General features: G+C 45.9%; 2 protein-coding genes across 3 annotated transcripts in view; one reads left to right on the top strand and one right to left on the bottom strand.

Annotated features, from left to right (window-relative positions):
- Positions 1-9,013, top strand: part of LOC147109583 (pleckstrin homology domain-containing family G member 3-like) — a 70,334-nt gene extending 61,321 nt beyond the window's left edge. Inside the window, exon 14 of the mRNA XM_086002325.1 lies at positions 7,620-9,013. Coding sequence (XP_085858451.1) covers positions 7,620-8,791 — 1,172 coding nt within the window. The 3' untranslated portion in view covers positions 8,792-9,013. The remainder of the gene's footprint in view (positions 1-7,619) is intronic.
- A 6,852-nt stretch (positions 9,014-15,865) lies between these two features.
- The window catches only part of srp14 (signal recognition particle 14), a 34,329-nt gene continuing 23,112 nt past the window's right edge, over positions 15,866-27,082 (bottom strand). Inside the window, exons 5-6 of one of the 2 annotated variants that reach the window (XR_015080312.1) lie at positions 25,588-25,734; positions 17,019-17,100 (exon numbers count right to left, since the gene is read on the bottom strand). Coding sequence is in view for 1 of the 2 variants with exons in the window: in XM_086003640.1 (XP_085859766.1) it covers positions 17,011-17,100 (90 nt within the window). In the remaining variant the exon portion in view is untranslated. Of the gene's footprint in view, positions 17,101-25,587; positions 25,735-27,082 lie in introns of both variants that reach the window. The other variant, XM_086003640.1, reaches the window with a different exon arrangement.

The following is a 27,082-nucleotide window of genomic DNA, read 5'->3' as shown; positions in this document are numbered from 1 at the left end:
AAAGGAAACTACGATGGTCTGAGGAGCGAGTTGGGTAGGATTGATTGGGGAATGGCACTCAAAGGGTTGACGGTGGATAGGCAATGGCAAACATTCAAAGACCGAATGGATGAGCTACAGAATTTGTTCATCCCAGTTTGGCATAAAAATAAAACAAAAAAGGTGACTCAACCGTGGCTAACAAGGGAAATTAGGGATAACATAAGATCCAAGGAGAGGACATATAAATTGGCCAGAAAAAGCAATAATCCTGAGGACTGGGAGCAGTTTAGGATTCAACAAAGGAGGACAAAGGGATTAATTAAGAAAGGGAAAATAGAATATGAGAGTAAGCTTTCAGGGAACATAACTGACTGTAAAAGCTTTTATAGATATGTGAAGAGAAAAAGATTGGTGAAGTCAAGCGTAGGTCCCTTGCAGTCAGAATCAGGGGAATTTATAATGGGGAACAAAGAAATGGCAGACCAACTAAATATATATTTTGGTTCTGTCTTCACAAAGGAGGACACAAATAACCTCCCAGAGATGCTGGGGAACATAGGGTCTGATGAAAGGGTGGAACTGAAAGAAATCAGTATTTGTAGGGAAATGGTGTTAGGAAAATTGATGGGACTGAAGGCCGATAAATCCCCAGGGCCTGATAATCTACATCCCAGGGTACTTAAGGAAGTGGCCCTAGAAATAGTAGATGCATTGCTGATCATCTTCCAGAACTCGATAGACTCTGGAACAGTAGCCATGGATTGGAGGGTAGCTAATGTTACCCCACTATTCAAAAAAGGTGGTAGAGAAAAAGCGGGGAATTATAGACCGGTAAGCCTGACATCGGTAGTGGGGAAAATGCTAGAGTCCATTATAAAAGATGTAATAGCAGAGCACTTGGAAAGCAGTGACTGGATCGGACAAAGTCAACATGGATTTACAAAAGGTAAATCATGCTTGACTAATCTACTGGAATTTTTTGAGGATGTAACTGGTAAAATAGATAAGGGAGAACCAGTGGATGTGGTGTATTTGGACTTTCAGAAGGCTTTCGATAAGGTCCCGCATAAGAGATTAGCGTGCAAAATTAAGTCACATGGGATTGGGGGCAAGATATTGACTTGGATAGAGAACTTGTTGGCGGACAGAAAGCAAAGAGTTGGAATAAACGGGTCGTTTTCCGAGTGGCAGGCAGTGACTGGTGGGGTACCGCAAGGATCGGTCCTAGGACCCCAGCTGTTCACAATATATATTAATGATCTGGACGAGGGAATTGGATGTAATATCTCCAAATTTGCAGATGACACAAAGCTGGGTGGGAGGGTATGCTGTGAGGAGGATGTCGTGAAACTCCAGTACGATTTGGACAGGTTGGGTGACTGGGCAGAAACATGGCAAATGCACTATAATGTGGATAAATGTGAGGTTATCCACTTTGGTGGCAAAAACAGGAAGGCAGATTATTATTTGAATGGCAATAGATTGGGAGAAGGGGAAGTGCAAAGAGACCTGGGTGTTCTTGTGCACCAGTCGCTGAAGGTAAGCATGCAGGTGCAGCAGGTGGTTAAGAAGGCAAATGGTATGTTGGCCTTCGTAGCAAGAGGGTTCGAGTACAGGAACAAGGATGTCTTGCTACAGTTGTACAGGGCCTTGGTGAGACCGCACCTTGAGTATTGTGTGCAGTTTTGGTCGCCTTACCTGAGGAAGGACGTTCTTGCCATGGAAGAAGTGCAGCGAAGATTCACCAGGCTGATACCTGGGATGGCAGGAATGACGTATGAGGAGAGATTGTGTCGATTGGGCTTATACTCACTGGAGTTTAGAAGATTGAGAGGGGATCTCATCGAAACCTATAAGATTCTGTCAGGCCTGGACAGACTAGATGCAGGAAGGATGTTTCTGATGGCCGGGGAGTCCAGAACCAGGGGTCATAGTCTATGGATAAGGGGTAAGCCATTTAGGACTGAAATGAGGAGGAATTTCTTCACCCAGAGAGTGGTGAACCTGTGGAATTCTCTGCCACAGAGGGCAGTGGAGGCCAGTTCATTAAATATATTCAAGAAAGAGTTGGATATATTTCTTAAGGCTAAAGGGATCAAGGGATATGGGGAGAAGGCAGGGACAGGGTACTGAATTTGGATGATCAGCCATGATCTCATTGAATGGCGGAGCAGGCTTGAAGGGCCGAATGGCCTACTCCTGCTCCTATCTTCTATGTTTCTAAACAGGGAAAGGGTCGGGGGGGGCGGTGGGGGAGGGAGGAAAAAACAAAAGGGACGGTCTGAGCTAGGATGAAAGGCAGGAGAGATTAAATGTTGCAAATGGGGATGGTAGAATAATCAACAGCTGCCATGTGACAAAATAGGGGCAGGAGTTATAGTCCGAAATTGTTGAACTCAGTGTTGAGTCCAGAAGGTCCGTTCTATTTCCCGCACTTCTGCTCTCACCCCTTCTCCCTCCCAGAACCACGATAGGGTTCCTCTTGTCCTCACCTTTCACCCCACCAGCCTCCACATTCAACGGATCATCCTCCGCATTTCTGCCACCTCCACCAAACACATCCTCCCCTCACCTCCCCTTTCAGCATTCCGAAGGGACCGCTCCCTCCGCGACACCCTGGTCCACTCCTCAATCAGCCCCTCCCCTCCCCACTGGCACCTTCCCGTGCAAGCGCAGGAGATGCAACACTTGCTCTTTTACCTCCTCCCTTCCCACTGTCCAGGGCCTCAAACACCCCTTCCAGGTGAAACAGCAATTTACTTGTACTACTTGCAACTTAGTATACTGTATTTGCTGCCCACGATGTGGTCTCCTCAACATTGAGGAGACCAAACGCAGATTAGGCGACCGCTTTGCGGAACACCTCTGTTCAGTCTGTAAGGGTGACCCCGAGCATCCGGTCGCCTGTCACTTTAATTCTCCGCTCCACTTTGACCTCTCTGTCCTCGGCCTCTTGCACTGTTCCAATAAAGCTCAACGTAAGCTCGAGGAACAGCACCTCATCTTTCGATTAGGCACTTTACAGCCTTCTGGACTCAACATCGAGTTCAACAATTTCGGACTATAACTCCTGCCCCTATTTTGTCACATGGCAGCTGTTGATTATTCTACCATCCCCATTTGCAACAGTTAATCTCTCCTGCCTTCCATCCTAGCTCAGACCGTCCCTTTTGTTCTTTCCTCCCCACTTCCCCTCCCCAGCCCCCCACCCTTTCCCTGCCTCTGCACCTGCTTAATATCTGTTACATTTCTAACTTTTTCCAGTTCTGACGAAGGGTCACAGACCTGAAATGTTAACTCTGTTTCTCTCTCCACGGATGCTGCCTGGCCTGCTGAGTGTTTCCAGCATTTTCTGTTGTTATTTCAGATTTCCAGCATATGCAGTATTTTGCTATTGTGGTAAAGAAGTGGATATGTTTAGGGAGGAAATTCCAGAGCTTAGGGTCTCGGTAGCTGAAGGCACGGCCGCTAATGGTGGAGTGATATAAATCGGAGGGATGTAGGGCTGGAGGAGGTTAGAGATAGGGAGGGTTGCGGCCATGGAGGGATTTGAACACAAGGATGAGAATTTTAAAATCGATGCGTTGCTGAACCGGGAGTCAATGTAGGCCAGCAAGCACAAGGGTGATGGGTGAACGGGACTTGTTGCGAGTTAGGACACAGACAGCAGAGTTTCAGATAAGTTCAAGTTTACCGAGGGTGCGAGGTGGGAGGCTGGCTAGGGGAAGCATTGGAATAGTCAAGACTAGACAAATACACTTGCTGCAATGCGTTTTCTTTTACAGCAAGTGTTACACAACGTAATGTTTACAATTTGGGAGCTAATGTCCACCAGTTGAATATGGAGTGACTCAGTAACCTGCTGAAGCTGTGTAACCACCTTCAGCCCTACAACCAATGTTCCCTCTAATTTTTTTTTCATGCACGGTCCCTTTAAATTTGCTGCGCGGTATCTCTTCCAGCAGCTGCGCGGTATCTCTTCCAGCAGCCCTCGCGATTGGTACGTGTCTGTGTACCTTAGGGGAACATTGCCTACAACCCTCCGAGATCTCTGTGTTTCTCCCAATTCTGGCCTCTTGCAGCCGTGCTTTCAGTTGCCTAGGCCCTAAGCTCTGGAATTCCCTCCCTAAACCTCTCCGCCTCTTGCTCCTCCTTTAAGACGCTCCTTAAAACCTACCTCACCTCACCTCACCTGTCTTAATATCGCCTTATGTGGTTCAGTGTCAACATTTTGTTTGATAAAGCTACTGTGAAGAGCCTTGAAACATTTTACTATGTTAAAGGCGCTATATAAATGCAAATTGTTGTTGTTGATCCATCAATGGGAATTCAGAACCATTGTATCTGAATAGAGTAACTCATGATTGGGGAGAGGGGGAGAAATGGCATCATTCCATGAAATAATTGAGAGGCATCAGGAAGACAAGAGCCCTGAACTCAGTAAATAAGGTGCAGTGGTCTGCTTCACTGAATTGCTGTTGGGTTTTGATGTATCAAAAGCATTGTTCCAATAGTGACTAAAGGTACAAACTTTGTGTCCCAAGTATAGCAATAAGATGCTTGCCTTGACGGACAAAGGTCACAATTTTGGCATCAAGTTAGGGATGACTATGCTGGCTGTTGTATGGACATTCAGCTTAATCCCACCCCATTCAAGTACATGCCCTACCCTACCAAGCTGCCAAGGATGAGCCATTTGTAGTAGAATAACACCGTCCTCATTTACAAATATACAAAAATGACAGACAGGAAAAGACCAGCCGGTCCATCAAGCCTGCCCCGGAGCATCATGACCAGACTCTCCTCCTGGGAGAGGCAAAAAGAAATGCAGGGCTGAGGGGGAACATTCCTCTCCTAGCCCCTCAGGCAATGAAAACCAGTTCCCCCGAGACCACCTTGCGACCATTGTTGATTGTTAAATAACTTACCTTTTATAAGATGCCATCTCTGTCCCAGCCAAGAATGATCCAACTCCCTCTTGAAGCCATGTAAAGAGTCAACACCACACAAGCTGCCAACACATTTGAGGTTGGCTACTCTCTGGGGAAAAGAAGAACTGCCCAACATCCAGTCTATTCCTACTCGAGTAGTTTAAATGTATGACCCCTGATCTGGCCCAATCTGTCAAACTGAAATAATCTATCAATGGGTTCCACCAGGACCACTCGGCTCCAGACCTCATTACAGCCTTGGTCCAAACATGGACAAAAGAGCTGAATTCCAGAGGTGAGGTGAGAGCGACTGCCCTTGACATCAAGGCAGCATTTGACCGAGTGTGGCATCAAGGAGCCCTAGTAAAACTGAAGTCAATGGGAATCGGGGGGAAAACTCTCCACTGCTGGAGTCATACCTAGCACAAAGGAAGATGGTTGTGGTGGTTGGAGGTCAATTATCACAGCCCCAGGACATCGTTGCAGGAGTTCCTCAGGGCAGTGTCCTAAGCTGCTTCATCAATGACCTTCCCTCCAACATAAGGTCAGAAATGGGGATGTTCGCTGATGATTGCACAGTGTTCAGTGCCATTTGCAACTCCTCAGATAATGAAGCAGTCCATGCCCGCATGCAGCAAGAGCTGGACAACATTCAGGCTTGGGCTGATAAGTGGCAGGTAACATTCGCGCCACACCAGTGCCAGGCAATGACTGTCTCCAACAAGCGAGCGTCTAACCACCGCCCCTTGACATTCAATGGCATTACCATCACCGAATCCCCCACCATCAATATCCTGGGGGTTACCATTGACCAGAAACTTAACTGGACCAGCCACATAAATACTGTGGCAACAAGAGCAGGTCAGAGGCTGGATATTCTGTGGCAAGTGTCTCACCTCCTGACTCCCCAAAGCCTTTCCACCATCTACAAGGCACAAGTCAGGAGTGTGATGGAATACTCTCCACTTGCCTGGCTGAGTGCAGCTCCAACAACACTCAAGAAGCTCAACACCGTCCAAGACAAAACAGCCTGCTTGATTGGCACCCCATCCACTACCTTAAACATTCACTCCCTCCACCACCGGTGTACCATGGCTGCAGTGTGTACCACCTACAAGATGCACTGCAGCAACTCGCCAAGGCTTCTTCAGCACCTCCCAAGCCCGCGACCTCTACCACCTAGAAGGATAAGGGCAGCAGGCGCATGGGAACACCGCCACCTGCAAGTTCCCCTCCAAGTCACACATCATCCTGACTTGGAAGTATATCGCCAATGGGTCAAAATCCTGGAACTCCCTCCCTAACAGCACTGTGGGAGTACCTTCACCACATGGACTGCAGTGGTTCAAGAAGGCGGCTCATCACTACCTTCTCGAGGGCAATTAGGGATGGGCAATAAATGCTGGCCTTGCCAGCGACGCCCACATCCCATGAACAAATTTTTAAAAATCCAGCCCTTTCATTATTTTATAGACCTCTGTCAGGTCGCCTTTAAGTCTACGCTACTCTAAAGTAAATAGACCCAGTTCTTAAACCTATTGGAGTAACAAAACTAGCTTGTTGATGGTGGTTATAGAAAATCAATGGGGTATCCTTCAGTTAGCTCCTCATTCGCTGGCATTGCTGACAATATTCTAACTGAATCTCAATGCCTTCTTCTCAATTGGAGTAGCTGTGTAGAAATGGCCATGGGAGAAAAATGAAGTTGGGTGTGATTTTACCTGAAACCAGAACATTGTAAGTGCTAGTACAATGGCTGATCACATCAGGGTCTTGCTTGATTGAGCTTTGATGGTGTCTCACCTTGGTAAGAGATCAATGGCTTTGACTAGTCCAGCCTGTTTGAATTGGGCCTCTCTCACTGGCTGATTGCTGGTGAAATTGGTGGCATTGTTTGTAGAGAAGATGGACCTAGACTATTTCAGGTCTCGAGCCTGAAGGACAATGACAGCAAGCATAGAATCATACAGCACAGAAGGAGGCCATTCGGTCCATCATGCCTGTGCCGGCTCTTTGAAAGAGCTATCCAGTTAGTCCCACTGCCCTGCTCATTTCCCATAGCTCTGCAAGTTTTTCTTTTTCAAGTATATATCCAATTCCCTTTTGAAAGTTACTAGTGAATCTGCTCCCACCAGCCTTTCAGACCGTGCATTCCAGATCATCATAACTCATTGCATAAAAAAAATTCTTCTCATCTCCCCTTTGCTTCTTTTCCCAGTTAATTTAAATCTGTCCTCTGGTTATCAACGCTCCTGCCAGTAGAAACAGTTTCTCCTTATTTAGTCAATCAAAACTCCTCATAATTCTGAACACCTCTATTAAATCTCCCCTTAACCTTCTCTGTTCTAAGGAGAACAATCAATGTTCCCTATAAGCCGTGCGGCCGCGCAGCTCTCTACCAGTCTCATGTAGCCCAGGACCGGCTTTTCCAATGTTCAAGTTCGTGCATGCGCGAAACCTACCCTTAAAGGGGCCATGCACCCAAAATAAATTAGGGGAAAATTGAGAACAATCCCAGCTTCTCTAGTCTCTACACGTAACTGAAGTCCCTCATCCCTGGTACCATTCTGGTAAATCTCCTCTGCACTCTCTAAAAGGCCTTGAACACCTAGAAGGTTTAAAATATTTTTTTTAAATGCCAGTGTTGCAGTTGTTAGTAACCAAGAATTGTTCCTTTTTAATTATTTGTTTCTCTTTGACCTCCAGCAGATAAGCCAAAGATGACAATGTCTTTGCCTCTCTATGAGCATGTCATTATTCAAGAACAGGTGCCGTTGGTGCCATTGACGGAGGAACCTGACTCTGTATCTCCAAACAAGGATTTGCAAGTGCTCCTTCCATCTTTCATCAGGATCCCTTCCCCTAGACGTTCTGTCATCAGCCCAAAGTTAGCGTCTCCGGTGACGTCCCATTCCAGGAGCCCCCTGAGCCCTACTGAAGTGGAAACCTTTCTATGGCCCGACGTTCGGGAGCTCCGCTCCAAGTATGCCTCCGTGCGTGGCCAGGTCGCAAAGGATTCTACGCTGAGGGCAGCTGGAGCAAACCTCTTGAGGCCGACTGAGGTTGGCCACTCAAAACTGGGCCGATTCGCCAAGAGCATGTCCATGCCGAATGGGATGATGGAAGGCAGACTGTCCCATTCCAGTTCTCCGGAACAAGAAGATAAGTCTAAACCTGGCTGCTGTCCTTCCAGTGCAAACATGCAGTTGTCTAAGGGGGCAAGGGCGGCTTATGGCACTGGGGTCAGGAAACAGTTGCAGTCCGACTCGTCTATCCAGTATCTTCCGCAGGTGACTCCTGAGAGTTCTTTCAAAAACCACGCAACGTGCTCGAGGACTACTTCCTCGGATTGTAGGTGCACGGAACAAAGTTCCAGTTTGGACTGCAAGCACTGCCACTTTACTAAAGATGCTGAAACCACTCACTACGTTTCTTCAGAGTTCACCCTGCAAGACGATCAGAAAGTCATAATCATGGAGAAGTTGCCATTTGATGGGGATGGTTTGAGCAGTCATAGGAACGAGCAGACCGCCAAGGACAGCGGCAGTGGCGGTGAGGGCTATGTCCAAATCAGGTCGCCAACGTCTCGCGAGAAGATTTCCATTCGGGCGGTCATGGAAAGGTGCAGGGCCTACCAAGAGTCGGAGGAGTACAAGTCAAGACAAGATGGCGAGGGCAAGAGCAGGAGGCCAGGAACTTCCAACTCAACGGCCAAGCTCCGCAGTTCCAAAGGAGCCGAGAAGGAGGTCTCCTCAACCAAGCAGCAGTCGGAGCCAAGGAAGGAGACGAGCCAACTCAGCAGGAGGACAGACCTGGGCCAACAAGGCCTGGTGAAGAATCTGAGAGACAAGTTTCAAAGCCTGAGTTCGGCCAACTAAAGCTTAAGCTGGGTTTGTTCTCAGACGGCTATTACATATCAAACCACTGTACCTGGTCAAATGGGTGTAAAATATTGTTCGAGATGTGGTATTTTTTGGACAAGAGGCCTAGAATATTAACCAGACTTTTACTGAAATGTCTAGCAACTGAAACTAGTAAATGATGACGTGATGCTTAGCCAGTTTATTTATCATTCCTCAATAAATTTATAATTGAACAGATTTTCATTTTGTGCACCCTCATGTTAATTTATAAGTTAAATGCTCTCTTTAAATTGCTATGGTCACTGTGTCCTGACAATGAACAGGTCTACACTCGGTAGCCATCTATTCAAATTTACCAAGTCAGTGGTGCCTCCATTGATGTTGGACCCTTCGACTATACTTAACAGCTTCTTCTCCTTGTTTATGTGAATTATGTTTTCAAATCCCTCCACGGCCTTGCCTCTCCCTATCTCTGTAACCTCCTCCAGCCCTACAACCCAGTCCAGGAGAACTCGGCGCTCCCCCAGTTCTGGCCTCTTACGCAGCTCCCATTTTCATTGCTCCACCATTGGCGGCCGTGCCTCTAGCCATCTAGGCCCTCAGCTCTGGAATTTCCTCCCTAAACCTGTCTCTCTACCTCTTCTCCTCCTTTTAAGATGCTGTTTAAAGCCTAGCTCTTTGACCAAGCTGTCCTAATATCTCCTATGTGGCCCTGTGTCAAATTCTGTTTGATAATCGCTCCTGTGAAGCGCTTTGGGGTGTTTTACTACGTTAAAGGTGCTATATAAATGCAAGTTGTTGTTGCTTTGTAGTTTTCAGTCCCTCAGGAACTCATTGATTATAGGCTGCTTGAGTAGCTCCATGGGTTGATGTGTGTGGTACAAAATGTCCAGGTTCAATGCCTTAGTCTGTATTGGTTTAGCCGATCTCAGTTGAGGCAGCAAGTATGGATGTTACAATTGGTTTCAGTGTGCCCAAGCTTTGGAGGGTACAAATTAGCCTGGGGTTCCTGCCCCTGGTCACTAATCCAGCGACCCAGATTGTAAAGTGAATATAGTTTATCAGCTGAAGACAAGGTTGGGCTCTATTGCCGAACAGCCAGCACTCACTACATTAAGGCATAAACTTGGGCAAGGTCTTCAAGCATCTCTTTCCCATGTTCCTGTTGTAGCCTTATGGGTGAGGGGAGAAAGGGGTTGGGGGGTGGGGGCACATGGAGAAAAGAATTTGTTAGGCATTTGCCATTGTTAATTTAAAAATGGTGGTCCTGGTAACTTGACAAAGATGGAAAAAAAGAAAAGACTTGCATTTAAATCGCACCTTTCATGATCTTAGGACATCCCAAAGCACTTCACAGCCAATGAAGTACTTTTTTTGAAGTGTAGTCACTTTTGTAATGTAGGAAACGTGGCAGCCAATTTGTGCACAGCAAGGTCACACAAACAGCAATGTGATAATGACCAGGTAATCTGTTTTAAGTGAGTGATGTTGGTTGAGGGATAAATATTGGCCAGAACACCGGGAAGAAGCCCTCAGCTCTTCTTCGACATAGAGCCATTGGATCTTTTACATCCATCTGAGAGGGCAGACAGGGCCTCGGTTAAACATCTCATCTGAAAGACAGCAGCTCCCGATAGCGCAGCACTCCCTCAGTACTGCACTGGAGTGTCGGCCTGGATTATGTGCTCAAGGCCCTGGAGTGGGACTTGAACCCATGACCTTCTGCCTCAGGCAAGAGTGTTACCACTGACACCTACAAAGGTTTGGAGGCACCAAGGTTTTTCAATCAGGTTGAAAATCTGATGTGACCATGACTTGGTGGGACCAAGGTGAGACTTTCAGGTGAACATCAGAGGTTGGTTTTACACCATATGTAGACTGTATAGGACTACCAGCTTCGGTCTCGCTGCCAATACTTGGTGTTGGTCTCCACCCGTCACTCATTGTGCCATAGAATCTCTGCTAGAGATTCAGATATTTGGTTGTCGCTCGATACTCCTGCACAGCGACCTCTCAAAAAGGCTGCTGAAACTGAGCCATTTTGTGTTGAGGCCTGGAGTTCACTGGCGGCCTTGCCACACCCACTTAATTTCTGACAAAAATTAAATCATCCTCACATTCCTGGGCCTCTCCATAATGGTCACAATAGCTGCTGAAATTAATTGTGTGTTTCTATAGATATCATATAATCTGTAGGTAACTTTTTAATGACCACTTTGAACTGTCACTTGTAAATAAGCAAAAAACTATGACTGCAGATTAATTGTTTGCATTCTGTTACATTTGTTGGGGGTAGGGGATGGTTTTGTAGATTAATTATTTGTCTTTGAAGTCTTTGTGGAGGGGAATCCAGTACCTCAAGTGGTTGGGAAGTTGAACCCTTCCATCTCCCCTCCTCCGCCCGAGAGGTCATGATTTGGTGTTTCAAGGGTTTGGGTTTCCTGCCTCTCCGAAGAAAGTGTAGTACAGGGGGTGGGTGAACAGTGTGAATTTGTGCCATTAATTGGATGGGGTTGAGTCTTTTCTTGTCACATGTCTGTTGCAACAATTCAGCTCAGAAAATGATAGCATTATAAGAAAGTAAGTCCTCAGGACGTCCCAAAACGCTTCACTGCCAGTATAATTTGAAGTGTAGTCACTGTTGTAATACAGGTAAACACGGCAGCCAATTTGTGCAGGGCAAGCTGCCACAAACAGCAATGTGATAATGACCAAATCATCTGTTTGTAGTGATGTTGGTTGAGGAATAAATATTGGCCAGGACACCGGGGAGAACGCCTGTGCTCTTCTTCAAAATAGTGCTGTGGGAGGGTAGATCGGGCCTCGGTTTAACATCTCGTCCGAAAGACGGCACCTCCGACAGTGCAGTACTCCCTCAGTACTGCACTGGAATGTCAGATAGATTTTGTGCTCGAGTCTCTGGAGTGGGACTTGAACCCATGACCTTCTGACTCAGAGGCTACCAACTAAGCCACGGCTGACACTATTATGGAAGCAAGATGTTCATCGCTGAAGCAAAAACCGACTCCTTCAGCATCCCCGAATGCTTACTTGGTACAGATATTGGGCAACTGAGCAACTCAGACCAGACGGTTCTGGTTCCAATCTGCTGAGTTAGCCAATCTCAGTTGGGTGGCAGTATAGATGCTACAATCATCCTTGAGGCTGCAGGGCTGGGGGGAGGGCAAAAATCAGGCAAGGCTGCCACTCCTGATGCCAGTGACAACGACTTGGAAAGTGAGAGCATGTGGACATTGGGTGAGGACAAGATTGTTGCGGCTGTGATGCCCCGCATGTTCAATTATCCTGCCAACACTGTGGGCTCACTCACGAGGAATGGAAATGTGAGTGAGATATAGGAGAGCAACTGATGCCTAGCAGAAGTCAATGCTCGCAGGAGAGGAAAAGGGAGACAAATTGGTTAAAATAAAAACCTTCTTAGTTGGGGGTGGAAAACATACTGTGGCCTAGATTGACTTTCCTTCTTGTACCAGCAGTGTTATTGCACACTCCTTATAGACGGGCAAATCTCGTTAACGGCAACTATAAGCAGTGGGCAGTTTGAATCTCTTGGGCCTGCCCTGGATTGGGAGCCTGCCGTGGGTTGCTGAGATTGAACAGAAATAGAAGGGCAATTGTAGCACGGGGTTCCTGGCACTAGATACCTGCAGTGCGTTTTACAAATGCAATGTATAGGATTAGGGTCGCCAACCCTCCAGGATTGCCCTGGAGTCTCCAGGAATTAAAAACTAACATCCAGGAAACTGCTGCAAGCAAACATGAGAAAAAAATCATAAGGGCATGTGTTTTTTTTTAAATTCTTTGAACGCTTTTGTTTATTAGTTATAAAAAATATTGGAAATGGGGGGAAAAAAGACTGTTTGACTGACAGTCCAGAACCATCCAATCGGGTAATGAAGAGTCTATTTGCTTTCCAATTGGCGTCCACGAGGATGGATGCATCTGGTGACCAATCGTGGGGGCAGGGTGGTTAAGAGGTGGGAGGTCATCATGTGATGAAAGCTCCAGGAATACATATAATCAGAGTTGGATAACAGACAACTGGGAATGAGTTGCAAGTCAATAATTCAGCCAAGTCGTGGAGATGAGGCTTTTATGGTTTAGAAACATGAATAGAACAGTAATTTTGAATTACTGCATTATTGCTCATTCTCAAGCATTTTGCATCCTTTACAATACAGAACGTGCAGGTTTTTTTCATAAATGTCTGTGATAACAGTGATGAACACAATGGGGTACAGGTGAAAGGGTAATATGCATAAACAAAAGTCATGTGACTGCTACTTGTATTGTTTTCCAACAGAACACGGGTTTATGGTCTATACTGTAGTATTTATAAAGCACTGTACAGACATTTAGTGACCATGAGACTATTAGACAAACTAGTGACTGCCTGACTAGGGATTTTGATGGTGACATGCACAACCTGAATAGCTAGCGCTAATGTTTAGGTGAGTGGCAGTATAGACCAAATGTGGAAGATTGAAATCTTCTTGTGTGATACTAGAGGATTCAGGATTAAGCACAAGCCTCGACTATTCCAGTGCTCTCCGGGCCGGCCTCCCACCTTGCACTATCCCTAAACTTGAGCTCATCCAAAACTCTTCTTCTTGTATCTTAACTCGCACCAAGTCTCATTCACCCATTACCCCCGTGCTCACTGACCTAAAGTGGCTCCCGGTCTGGCAACGCCACAATTTTAAAATTCTCATCCTTGTTTTCAAAGGCCGCGCGCCTCCCTAGCCCTGTAACTTCCACCAGCCCTACAACCCTCCAAGATCTCTGCATTCCTTCAAATCTGGCCCCTTGCGCATCCCTGATTTTCTTCACTCCACTAGTGGTGACTGCGCCTTCAGCTGCCTCGGGCCTAAGCTCTCAAATTCCCTCCCTAAACATCTCCACCTCTTGCTCCTATAAGTTCCTTAAAACCTACCTCTTTGACCAAGCTTTTGGTCACCTGTCCTAATATCTCCTTATGTGGCTGTGTCCAATTTTGTTTGATAATCGCTCCCGTGAAGTGTCTTAGGACGTCTTACCATGTTAAAGGCGCTATATAAATGCAAGTTGTTGACCACCGTTCCCCACTTCAGTAGATCGACGACATTATTGCTAGTTCCATGAGATCTACTGCGGAAAGTTCTTCACACGAGTGATCAATAATTGGATATCTGAGCAGTGGAGGAAAAACAAAAACCTCTGGAATCATTTTAGAAACAGTTGGGTGTTGTGATGCTGGGACTTTAGTATTTTATTTCGGGATGAATGCATTAAGATGAACTGATTTGGTTAATTAACTTGTGATCTTGTGACTTTGGCCATCCTTCAATGAGCACAGGGGGTTGTCCACAAGTACAATCCAATAACTAATTGGTGCCTTGCGTCAGGGAGTTGGACAAAGAACTAGTGAAGAAGCATCAGTATGAAAGAACGAACGAACTTGCATTGATATTGCGTCTCCCGTGACCACTGGCCATGAAGCACTTTGGTATGTCCTCTCAGGTACTTTTTGAAGTGTAGTAACTGTTGTAACGTAGGAAATGCGGCAGCCAATTTGCACACAGTAAGGTCCCATGAACAGCAAATGTGATAATGACCAGATCATCTGTATTTTTAGTGATGTTGGTTGCGGGATAAATATTGGCTAAGACACCGGGAAGAACTCCCCTGCTCTTCTTTGAAATAGTGTAATGAAATCTTTTATGTCCTCCTGAGAGAGCAGTTTAACATCTCAGCTGAAACACAGCACCTCTGGCAGTGTAGCACTCCCTCCGTACTGCACTGGAAGTTTCAGCCTGGATTGAGGCATAAACCCACAGCCGCTGACGCTGGGAGAGTGCTGCCACTGAGACACGGCTAACACTAATTACAGCTGATATTAGGTTCAGTACCTCTGCACTACAAAAGGGGGGAATCAGTTGACATTCCTTTCCCTGCTCACAATCCAGTTAACTCTGCTGTAAAGTGAGCCTATGTGGGGTTGGATGGGGCTTGGGTGTGATGCCCTCTGTGATTCTCCCAAACATTAAGATTGGCCATTTGGGTGAGGAGGTGGAGACAGCTGCCAACAAAAGTCAGTGCCTTCAATGGGGAAAGAAAGTTGAGGGGTGGTAGTGAGCACAATAACTGTTAGGAGGCTTTTGAGATGTGATGCTGTCCTGTTCTCAAACTGCACTATGTCCTTAAGCGCACAAGGTGGCAGTGGAGTCAGCTTATTCACAATGTATATAGTGACATGTGTACACAGAATAACCTACTCTTATTGTACCTTCACTGCTTATTTTACAATCCCAGATGTACTGATCTGTAATGTCCTGAGATTGACTGCTTAAGCATGCAGTCCTCATTAAATTAAAATGGTTTCACTAAAATGGTGGAAATGCTTCTCAATTACATATTTTCTTAATGTTTGACCATCTCCGCTCTGAATTCATATAGTAGAACCTGTCAAAGGAGATGGGAGCAAATTTTCAAGTGTCACCAGCATGTAAAACTAGAGAGTAGCGGATCACCTGTCCATTGTAGAAACCACCTGATTTTCTGCTCCATCATATTCCGATAGCTCAATGGGTAAGAAAATACTTGCATTTATTACATTACCTCAGTCGTCCCAAAGCACGTTAGCCAATGAAGTACAGTCACTGTTGTAATGTAGGAAACGCACAGCCAATTTGCACACAGCAAGATCCCACAAACAGCAATGAGATAATGACCAGATAATCTGTTCTTTGTGATGTTGAGGGATAAACATTGGCTAGGACACCAGGGAGAACGCCCCTGCTCTTCTTTGAATTAGTGCCATAGGATCTTTTATGTCCACCTGAGGGTAGACTGGCCTCGGTTTAACGTCTCATCCAAAAGACAGAACCACTCACAGTATAGCGCTCCCTCAGTACTGCACTGGGAGTGTCAGCCCGGCTTGTGTTCAAGTCTCTGGAGGCTGTCTTAAACCCACAACCTTGTAACTCAGGCGAGAGCTACCACTGAACCATGACTGACACCTGCAGGCTCTTAGCAGCACGGTTAAAAAAAAAGCACGAAGAACCTAGATGCAATAAAACAGTTCCGAGAAAGCCTTTGTGCACTTTAATGTGGTTAACAGATCCGTAATGATCATCAATATATAATCGAGTTTGAAAACAAAACCAGCCCCAGTAATAAAACCGCTCGGGATCCCATTGCTGCGATTTATTTCACTCAAAGAAAACCCAACCACGCACTAGTCGGCCAAAGCGATTGAACCATCGTGGGAGGGGAGAGTAGATCAAAACTCCAATCGGTAAGAGAGCAAAGTTTGTTGCCCCCTTTTTACATTCGACCAGAAGACTTGAGTTTCCTTCTGCCTGATTTCTGCTAATGCATTATGTGGAATAATAAGTTGGTGGTGGGTGGCACTACTGTATTTAACTTAAAGGGCAGTGTCACTCCCTGCAACCGATTCCACAAATTACACACAGGGTTTGGTCTCATTAGTATTAAGCTCATCTCAGCTTCTGTTGTAGCTTCGAGGATTGTAAGGAGCTGTAGGGTCACATCTAAAGGCAGCAAGAGGGAGGGCAACTTTATCAATTGAAATCAGGTCAAATTATCACTTGAAATCCATACAGATCAGCTACCCACAGAGTCAACTTTAACCTTTGGAAATTTAGAACTTGCAGGGATCAAGGCTTAAACAGAATTTTTGTGCAGAGGAGGGTAACGTGCCCCATCATGCCCTGGTGTGAAAGCGAAGCAAAATCCCAGTAAGGATTGCAGGAGCAAATGGAGCTCGGATTTTTTTTTGGATCATGTTCTGCAATGCCTCATAATAAATATCTCCACAGCATGGATAACTGCAGAAAGATGACTCACGAGTGGGGGAATAGTTGTGTCACACCGCTGGGCGTGGTGCGTTTCCAATAGATGCCCCACTGAAACGAGTTCCTTCCACACTCTCCGATCCCACCACATGTCTGTGAAATAAACGGTCATGGATAACTGCAGAAGGCTGACGTGAGTGGGGGAATTGTTATCTGCGCACTGCGGAGCGTGGTGCATTTCCAATAGATGCCCCACTGAAACAAGTTCCTCCCTCACCCCCACCGATTCCTCCACAGCTGTGTGTGATAACTGGCAGCTCGCAAGGTCCTGCATTTGCGAGCGCTTCTTGAAAATGGCTCGAAGACAACCCCCCTGCCCTCCCCCAGGAGCAGGAAGCTAGCTCCCCGACAGCACATTCACTGCGTGGCCTTGGTCTTTTTGCTCTTGCTCTTCTTGTCTTTCTTCTTCAAGCCGTCCATGTGTGCCCGTAGCAGATTCGAGTACGCCTGAAAACCCAGAGCGATGAAAAAACAGAAACCTTAAAACAAGTCATACTGGACAATATCAACTTAAAGCAAACGTCAGTTCCTAATCCTTCTATCCAAAAAAAAAAAATCATTGGAGAGGGAAGAAGTAATAAAGCAAATAGCATTTGGCTTGACACTATCTTCCCTTGGAAGCAATTTCCCCAAAAGCCACCATTGACATAGAAACATAGGAGCAGGAGTAGGCCATTCGGCCCCTCGAGCCTGTTCCGCCATTTAATGAGATCATGGCTGATCATCCAAATTCAGTACCCTGTCCCTGCTTTCTCCCCATATCCCTTTAGCCTTAAGAAATATATCTAACTCCTTCTTGAATATATTTAATGAATTGGCCTCAACTGCCTTTTGTGGTAGAGAATTCCACAGGTTCACCACTCTCTGGATGAAGAAATTCCTCATCTCAGTCCCAAATGGCTTACCTCTTCTCCTTAGACTGTGACCCCTGGTCCTGGACTCCCCCGCCATCAGGAACATCCTTCCTACATCTAGTCTGTCCAGTCCTGTTAGAATTTTATAAGTTTCAATGAGATCCCCTCTCCTTCTAAACTCTAGCGAATATAAGCCTAATCAACCCAATCTCTCCTCATAAGTCATTCCTGCCATCCCAGGTATCAGTCTGGTGAATCTTCGTTGCACTCTCTCCATGGCAAGAACATCCTTCCTCAGACAAGGTGACCAAAACTGCACACAATACTCAAGGTTTGGTCTCACCAAGGCCCTGTACAACTGCAGCAAGACATCCTTGCTCCTGTACTCAAATCCTCTCGCTATGAAGGCCAAAATACCATTTGCCTTCTTAACCGCCTGCTGCACCTGCATGCTTACCCTTCAGTGACTGGTGCACAAGGACACGCAGGTCTCGTTGCACCTCCCCTTTTCCCAATCTAGTGCCGTTCAGGTAGTAATCTGCCTTCCTGTTTTTGCCACCAAAGTGGATAACCTTGCATTTATCCACATTATACTGTATTTGCCATGCATCTGCCCAATCTCACAACCTGTCCAAATCATACAGATCTGGTCTGATCCCTCATCAAGCCTCGTGTGTAGAATTCTCTCATTTTATTTATGGATCCATTTCTGTGTCACATCAATACTGTTTATTAATAACATGGAGAGAAAAACATGCATTTATATAGCGCCTTTCACAACCTCAGGACGTCCCAAAGCGCTTTACAGCCAATTATGTACTTTTGATGTGTAGTTAATGTCAATGTTCCCCCTAATTTTTGGGGGGCGAGCAGCCCCTTTAAGGTGACCGCGCAGCTTAGAGGGAACGTTGGTCACTGTTTTAGTGCAAGAAATCAGACAGTGAATTTGTTCACAAAAGGCCCCATTAACAGCAAGGTGATAATGACCAGATATCTGTTTTAGCGAGGTTGGTTGAGTGATAAATATTGACCAGGTCACAGAGGAAAATTCTCCTTCGAAATAGTGCCGTGGGATCTTTTATGTTCACCCGAAAGAGCTGGTGGGGCCTCTGTTTACTGTCTCATCCGAAAGATGGCACCTCCGTCAGTTCTGCACGGAGTGTCAGCCTAGATTTTTGTGTTCCAAGTCTCTGGAGTGGGGCTTGAACCCACGACCTTCAGACTCAGATCTGCTATCCACTGAGCCACAGCTGACACTGCAATCAATCAATGGAATTCAAAGTCAAATCCCCGATTATTCACTGCAAGGTGACCCACCCAGCAATGGAAGATGGGAAACAAGTTGACCTTCTGACAGACTTGCCAATTCCATACAGCAGCCAGGTAGGTCCACTATACCTCAGGGTGCTGACTGTCTCGCCAATCTTTCAATAGTGGGGCTTAGGGGTCCCCCATGGAGATTGTTGCTGTTGCGGGTTTATCTGATTTTACTAACTCTGTTCAAAATTCCTATGCCTTGAACGAGACCAATGATAATTGCTTAAAATGTAATTACTGGATCCCAAGACTCTTGACAATACAAAAACAATCTCCCAGTTTGAATTTTAACCTTGGACCTAAACGAGACAGTAGATAGTTTCTATTAAAGCATGAAAAGGAATAAAATAGCCATCCATGCTTTACTTAGTTCTAGACTCGACTATTCCAATGCTCTCCGGGCCGGCCTCCCATTTTCCACCCTCTGTATCTTCATCTCAATCAAAACTCAACTGCCCGTGTCCTAACTCGCACCAAATCCCGTTCACACATCACCCCTGTGCTCGCTGACCTACATTGGCTTCCGGCCCAGCAACACCTCAATTTTAAAATTCTCATCCTCGTGTTTAAATCCCTCCATGGCCTTGCCCTCCCTATCTCTGTAACCTCCTCCAGCCCTACAAACCTCAGATCGATGCGCTCCTCCAATTCTGGCCTCTTGTCCATCCACACTTCCTTCGCCCCACCATTGGCGGCCGTGCCTTCAGCTGTCTCGGCCCTAAGCACTGGAATTCCCTCTCTAAACCCCCCTCTCCTCCTTTAAGACGCTCCTTAAAATCTACCTCAGTGACCAATCACCTGTCTCCTTCTTTGGCTCAGTGTCAATTTTGTCCTCTGAAGCACCTTGGGACATTTTATTACTTTAAAGGCACTATATAATTGCAAGTTGTTGTTGTTGGGTTACAGTACCATTAAACTTCTCTCCTCATACCAAAAGGTGAAGTGCTTGACTGAGGACTGGAAGGTAGCAGCTTATGCTCTTGAATTATTCTAAATGACTAAAAATCAATCAAAAGGGGGCAAAGGTTCATGGAAAAATTAACAGGCCAAAGAAACCAATCAGTTCCAGGTGAATAGAGCCTGTGTCAGAGAGGGCACAGTGACATCTAGTGGTGTGCAATAGTACTGCACATCGTTCCCAAGAAAACCAACATGGGAGGAGAAAAAAAACACCCATCGCCCTCACTAGATGTCTATGCATGTACTTTTCAACTGATCAGGAGCAGGCACCATGGCCCATTCTCCTCACCCAAACACGAGGCATTGAGGTACCCCAACCCTGGTGAGAGTCAGCTAATTCAGCACAGACTGGGGGGGCGGGGGAATCAACCTGGGGCCGTTCAGGTCTGCAAGAGTCCACCAAGCCCCACCATTGCCTGCTGAGCTGGTAGTTTTAAAGCAGGAGTAGGTGCTGAGGCACAGCTCTGGCACCACACCTGTGGAAGGATATATTGGCCTGAGGGGCTGTAGTGCAGATTCACCAGAATTATACCAGGGCTTAAATTATGAGGACAGGTTGCATAAACTGGAGTTGTATTTCCTTGAGTTTAGAAGGTTGAGGTATTTAAAAGGATTCAATAGGGTAGATACAGAAAAACTGTTTCCTCCAGTGAGGAAATCCAGAACAAGGGGGCAGAATAAAATTAAAGCTAGGCCGTTCAGGAGTGAAATCAGGAAGTACTTTTCACACAAGGGTAGTGGAAATCTGGAACGCTCCCTCAAAAGGCGATGGAAGCTAGGGGACAATATGAGCTTTCCAAGACAGAGATTGACAGATTTTTGTTGGGTATGGGTATCAAGGGAAAGGGAGTAAAGGTGGGTAAATGGGGTTGAGGTACAGATCAGCCATGACCTAACTGAATGGCAGAAGAGGCTCAAGGGGCCAAATGGGCTCCTCCTGTTCCTATTAAAGATTTACCAAAGGTTGCTGGTCATAACTAATGAGTGCTCATTACATAGAGGACAGAAGAACAGTGTGCACAAAAGGATTCATTGGGTCCATCGCATTGCACCAAAATGGTAGACTTGTAATGCACTGTAAATGTCCGTCTCACTTCAGAAACACCATCTCCACCATTGAGATCTTCTGTGGTTGCTATGACCCTGGCAGCATTATAGCAGACTGTTCCAGGAATTGATCCTACCTCATTCTTTCTCACCACTCCCCACCCCCCCAAAAAAGACACACCTCTGAAGCTTTAAATACAGCCCCTTTAAGACTGAGGCCAGCAAGAAGGGGAGAATCATAGAAACTTACAGCATAGGAGGCCATTCAGCCCATCTTGTCCGTGCCGGCCGACAAAGACCTATCCACCCTAATCCCACTTTCCAGCACTTGGTCCATAGCCGTGTAGGTTACGGCACTTCCAAGTACTTTTTAAATGTGATGAGGGTTTCTGTCTCTACCACCCTTTCAGGCAGTGAGTTCCAGACCCCCACAACCCTCTGGGTGAAAAAAGTTCTCAACTCCCCTCTAAACCGCCTACCAATTACTTTAAATTTATGCCCCCTGGTTATTGACCTCTCTGCGAAGGGAAATAGGTCCTTCCTATCCACTCTATCTAGGCCCCGCTTAATTTTATACACCTCAATTAGGTCTCCCCTTAGCCTCCTCGGTTCCCAAAAAAAAAAACCCAACCTATCTGATCTTCCTCATAGCTAAAATTCCCCAGCCCAGGCAACATCCTCGTAAATCTGCTCTGCACCCTCTCTAGTGCGATCACATCCTTCCTGTAATGTAGTGACCAGAACTGCACACAGTGCTCTAGCTGCGGCCTAACTGGTGTTTTATACAGTTCAAGCATAACCTCCCTGCTCTTATATTCTATGCCTCGGCTAATAAAGAAAAATATCCCGTATGCCTTCTTCACCCCCTTATCTACCTGTCCTGCTACCTTCAGGGATCTGTGGACATGCACGCCAAGGTCCCTCTGATCCTCTGCACTTCTCAGTGTCCTACCATTTATTGTGCATTCCCTTGCCTTGTTGGCCCTCCCCAAATGCATTACCTCACACTTGTCCAGACAATTCCATTTGCCACTGTTCTGCCCACCTGACCAGTCCATTGATATCTTCCTAGTCTACAGCTTTCTTCTTCATTATCAACCACACCTAATTTTTGTATCATCTGCAAACTTCCTAATCATACTTCCTACATTCAAGTCCAAATCATTGATATATACCACAAAAAGCAAAGGACCCAGTACAGGTAGACTATCCTTTATCCTAAAACCTTGGGACCAGCCGTGTTTCAGTTTTCGGAAAATTTCGAATTTCAGAAGGTACTACGGGGCAGCACCCCGTAAGCCACCACTTTCGGTTTTCAGAGGTTTTCTGTTTTCGGAAGTGCGGATAAAGGCTGGTACACTATCCCTTATCCGAAAGGGTGGGGGTCGGCGGGGGAGAAAATAATATCGGACAGGCCGCTGCAGCATATCAGCTATCGGACGGGCCGCTGTATTGTTGGGTTCACTCTCCCGGTATACCTCCTTCACACTGCCCGGCTCGGCCTGCAATCTCCTACCCAGGAGGGAACTCAGTGACCCTCTGCCCTGCTCAGCGTAAGTCGTGCGCCACTCTGGTCATGTCGTGCGCACGACTTACGCTGAACGAAAAAACCTTCGGTTTTTAGAGGGTTTCGGTTTTCGGAAGTTCGGATAAAGGATAGTCTACCTGTACTGAGCCCTGCAGGACCCCACTGGAAACAGCCTTCCAGTCACAAAAACACCCTTCGACCATTACCCTTTGTTTCCTGCCTGAGCCAATTTCTGATCCATGACTGGCTCTGTTGCAAAGAAGGGAGGGAAAAAGAGTGGCAGGGCTATAGTAATAGGGGATTCGATTGTAAGGGGAATAGATAGGGGTTTCTGTGGTCGCGACCGAGACTCCAGGATGGTATGTTGCCTCCCTGGTGCAAGGGTCAAGGATGTCTCGGCGCGGGTGCAGAACATTCTGGAGGGGGAGGGGGAACAGCCAGTTGTCGTGATACATGTTGGTACCAACGACGTAGCTAAAAAAAGGGAAGAGGTCCTACAAGTAGAATTTAGGGAGTTAGGAGCCAAGCTAAAAAGTAGGACCTCGAAGGTAGTAATCTCTGGATTACTACCAGTGCCACGTGCTAGTAAGAGTACAGAGAACAGGATAGTTAGGCTAAATACGTGGCTTGAGCAGTGGTGTAAGAGGGAGGGTTTTAAATTTTTGAGGCATTGGAACCAGTTTTGTGGTAGGTGTGACCTATACAAAAGGGACGGTCTACACCTGTGCAGAGATGGAACTGATGTTCTCGGGGTAATTTTTGATAAAGCAGTTCGGGAGCATTTAAACTAGTATGGCAGGGGGCTAGAAACCTATGTAGTGAAATAGAGGAAAGTGAAAGGCAGACAGAAATAAATGGTAAAAGGGTGAGGAACAAAAAACAAAGGGCCAAACTAATTCATAAAAAATGTGAGCATAAAAAAAGCCTGAGGGTTTTATACCTTAATGCGAGAAGCATCAGGAACAAGGTAGATGAATTAGCTGTGGAAATAGAGGTTAATAATTATGATCTAATTGGGATTACGGAAACATGGTTGCAGGGTGAGCAGGGCTGGGAGCTTAACATACAGGGGTATTCAGTATTTAGGAAGGATCGACAAAAAAGAAAGGGAGGAGGGGTAGCATTGCTAGTAAAAAAGGGGATAAATGCAATTGAAAGGAAGGATATTAACTCAGTTAATACAGAATCTATATGGGTGGAGCTAAGAAATAGCGAGGGGCGAAAAACATTAATAGGAGTGGTATATAGGCCTCCAAATAGTAAAATAGAGGTTAGGGAGGGCATCACGAGGGAAATTAGAGAAGCGTGCAATAAGAGCACAGCTGTCATCATAGGTGACTTTAACTTACATATAGATTGGACTAGCCTAATCAGTAAAAATAATGAGGAGGAGGAATTCCTTGAGTGTTTAAGGGATGGTTATCTGGATCAATATGTCGAGGAACCAACTCGGGAACAGGCTATATTGGACTGGGTACTGTGCAATGAGAAGGGACTAATCAGTAATCTTGTTGTACGGGGACCCTTGGGTCAGAGCGATCATAACATGATCGATTTCTCACTCGAAATGGAGAGCGAAGAAATTGACTCAGAGACTAAGGTCCTGAATTTAAACAAGGGGAATTATGATGCCATGAGACGGGAACTGAGTAGGTCTGATTGGACAACGTTCCTGGGAGGACTGGAGGTAGATAAACAATGGCAAACATTTAAAGATAGAATGACAAAATTGCAAAAATTGTTTATACCAATCTGGCATAAAAGGAAATCTAAAAAGGTGACTCAACCGTGGATAACAGGGGAAATTAGAGACAGCATAAAATCCAAAGATAGGGCGTATAAAATAGCCAAAAAAAGCGCCAGAGCGGAAGATTGGGAACAGTTTAAGATAGAGCAAAGGAGGGCAAAGGGCATAATCAAGAGGGGCAAAATAGCTTACGAAAACAAGCTGGCGGAAAATATAAAAACTAACTCCAAAAGCTTTTATAAGTATATCAAAAGGAAAAGACTGGTGAAAACCAAAGTTGGTCCATTGCAGTCAGATACGGGGGAATATATAATGGGAAATAAGGAAATGGCAGATCAACTAAATGCATACTTTGGGTCAGTCTTTACGAAGGAAGACACAAAAAACCTCCCTGGGATATCGGGAAAAATAGGGACATTGGCAAAGGAGGAACTGACGCAAATCAATATCTCTAAGGATATGGTGTTAAGGAAGCTAAAGGGATTGAAGGTGGACAAATCCCCAGGGCCTGATAACATGCATCCTAGGGTACTGAAGGAGGTGGCCCTAGAGATAGCGGATGCACTAAGGATGATTTTTCAGAATTCATTAGACTCGGGAACAGTGCCCATGGATTGGAGGGTAGCTAACGTTACCCCACTATTCAAAAAGGGGGGTAGGGAAAAAGCAGGTAATTACAGACCTGTAAGCCTTACATCAGTTGTGGGCAAAATGCTGGAGTCCATCATTAAGGATGAAATAGCGGAGCACTTAGCAAATGGGGACAGGATAGGACAGAGTCAACATGGATTTACAAAGGGTAAATCGTGCTTGACTAATCTATTGGAATTTTTTGAGGGAGTAACTGGTAGAATAGATGGGGGAGAGCCAGTAGATGTGGTGTACCTGGACTTCCAAAAGGCCTTCGATAAGGTCCCACATAAAAGATTAGCATGGAAAATTGAGGCTCATGGGATAAAGGGGAAAGTATTGGCGTGGATAGGGAACTGGCTGTCAGATAGAAAACAGAGAGTTGGAATAAACGGCTCATTTTCTGAATGGCAGGCAGTAACAAGTGGGGTACCACAGGGATCTGTCCTGGGCCCCCAGCTGTTCACAATTTACATTAATGACCTGGATCAGGGAGTCGGATGCAGCATTTCCAAATTTGCAGACGACACTAAACTAGGAGGGGGGGTGGGCTCAGAGGAAGAGACCAGGAAGCTCCAGAGCGATTTGGACAGACTGGGCGATTGGGCGGATAAATGGCAGATGCACTATAATGTGGACAAGTGCGAAGTTATCCACCTTGGGTGCAGGAACGGGAGGGCAAATTATTATTTAAATGGCAATAGATTGGGAGAGGGGGAAGTACAGAGAGACCTGGGTGTTCTTGTACACCAGTCACTGAAGGCGAGCATGCAGGTGCAACAGGCGGTCAAGAAGGCAAACGGTATGCTGGCCTTCATAGCAAAAGGGTTAGAATACAGGAACAGGGATACCTTGCTGCAGCTGTACAGGGCACTGGTGAGACCACACCTCGAGTACTGTGTACAGTTTTGGTCGCCTCATCTGAGGAAGGATGTTCTTGCCATGGAGGGGGTGCAGCGGCGATTCACCAGGCTGATACCAGGAATGGCGGGAATGACCTATGAGGAGAGACTATGTAGTTTAGGGATGTACACACTGGAGTTTAGAAGATTGAGAGGGGACCTCATAGAAGTGTATAAAATTCTGACAGGTCTAGACAGACTGGATGCAGAAGGAATGTTTCCCTTGGCGGGTGAGAACAGAACTAGAGGACATAATTTAAGGATAAGGGCTAAACCATTTAGGACAGAGATGAGGGGGAATTTCTTCACTCAGAGAGTGGTGAACCTGTGGAACTCATTGCCACAGAGGGCAGTGTACGCCAGCTCATTAAATATATTTAAGAGGGAATTAGATATATTTCTACGGGCAAAAGGGGTTAAGGGTTACGGAGAGAAGGCGGGGACGGGATACTGAATTAAAGGATCAGCCATGATCTCATTGAATGGCGGAGCAGGCACGAAGGGCCGAATGGCCTACTCCTGCTCCTATCTTCTATGTATCTATGTATCTATGATCCAACTTGCCACTTTGCCTTGGATCCCATGGGCTTTTACTTTCGTGACCTGTCTATCATGCGGGACCTTGTCAAAAGCCTTGCTAAAATCCATATAAACAACATCAAACGCACTACCGTCATCGACCCTCCTCGTTATCTCCTCAAAAAAGTCAATCAAGAGAGTCAGACACAACCTCCCCTTAACAAATCCATGCTGACTGTCCTTGATTAATCAGTGTCTTTCTAAATGAAGATTTATCCTGTCCCTCAGAATTTTTTCCAATAATTTTCCCACCACCGAGGTTAGGCTGACTGGCTTGTAATTACTCAGTCTATCCCTTTCTCCCTTTTTAAACTGTAATTACTCGGTCTATCCCTTTCTCCCTTTTTAAACAACGATACCACATTAGCAGTCCTCCAGCACCACACTTGTAGCCAGAGAGGATTGGAAAATGATGGCCAGAGCCTCTGCTATTTCCTCTCTTACTTTTCTTAACAGTCTGGGATACATTTCATCCGGGCCTGGGGATTTATCCACTTTCAAAGACATTAAACCCCTTAATACTTACTCTTTCACGATGTTTATTTCATCTAATATTTCACACTCCTCCTCCCCGATTGCAATCTCTGCATCGACCCTCTCTTTTGTGAAAACAGATGCAAAGTATTCATTAAGAACCATACCCATGTCTTCTGCTTCCACACACAGGTTACCTTAATGGTCCCCTCTTACTTTAGTTATCCTCTTGCTCTTAATGTATTGATAAAACCTCTGGGTTTTCCTTGCCAATATTTTTTCATGCCCTTTCTTTGCTTTCCTAATTTCCTTTTTAATTTCACCCCTGCACTTTAGACTCCTCTAGGGTTTCTGTAGTATTGAGCCCTCAGTATCTGTCATAAGCTTCCCT

Source organism: Somniosus microcephalus, chromosome 12 (genome assembly GCF_052327205.1).
Source record: "Somniosus microcephalus isolate GS21.2 chromosome 12, FLI_Smic_1.0, whole genome shotgun sequence".
Lineage (NCBI taxonomy): Eukaryota > Metazoa > Chordata > Chondrichthyes > Squaliformes > Somniosidae > Somniosus > Somniosus microcephalus.
This window is presented reverse-complemented; position numbering and strand designations above follow the sequence as displayed.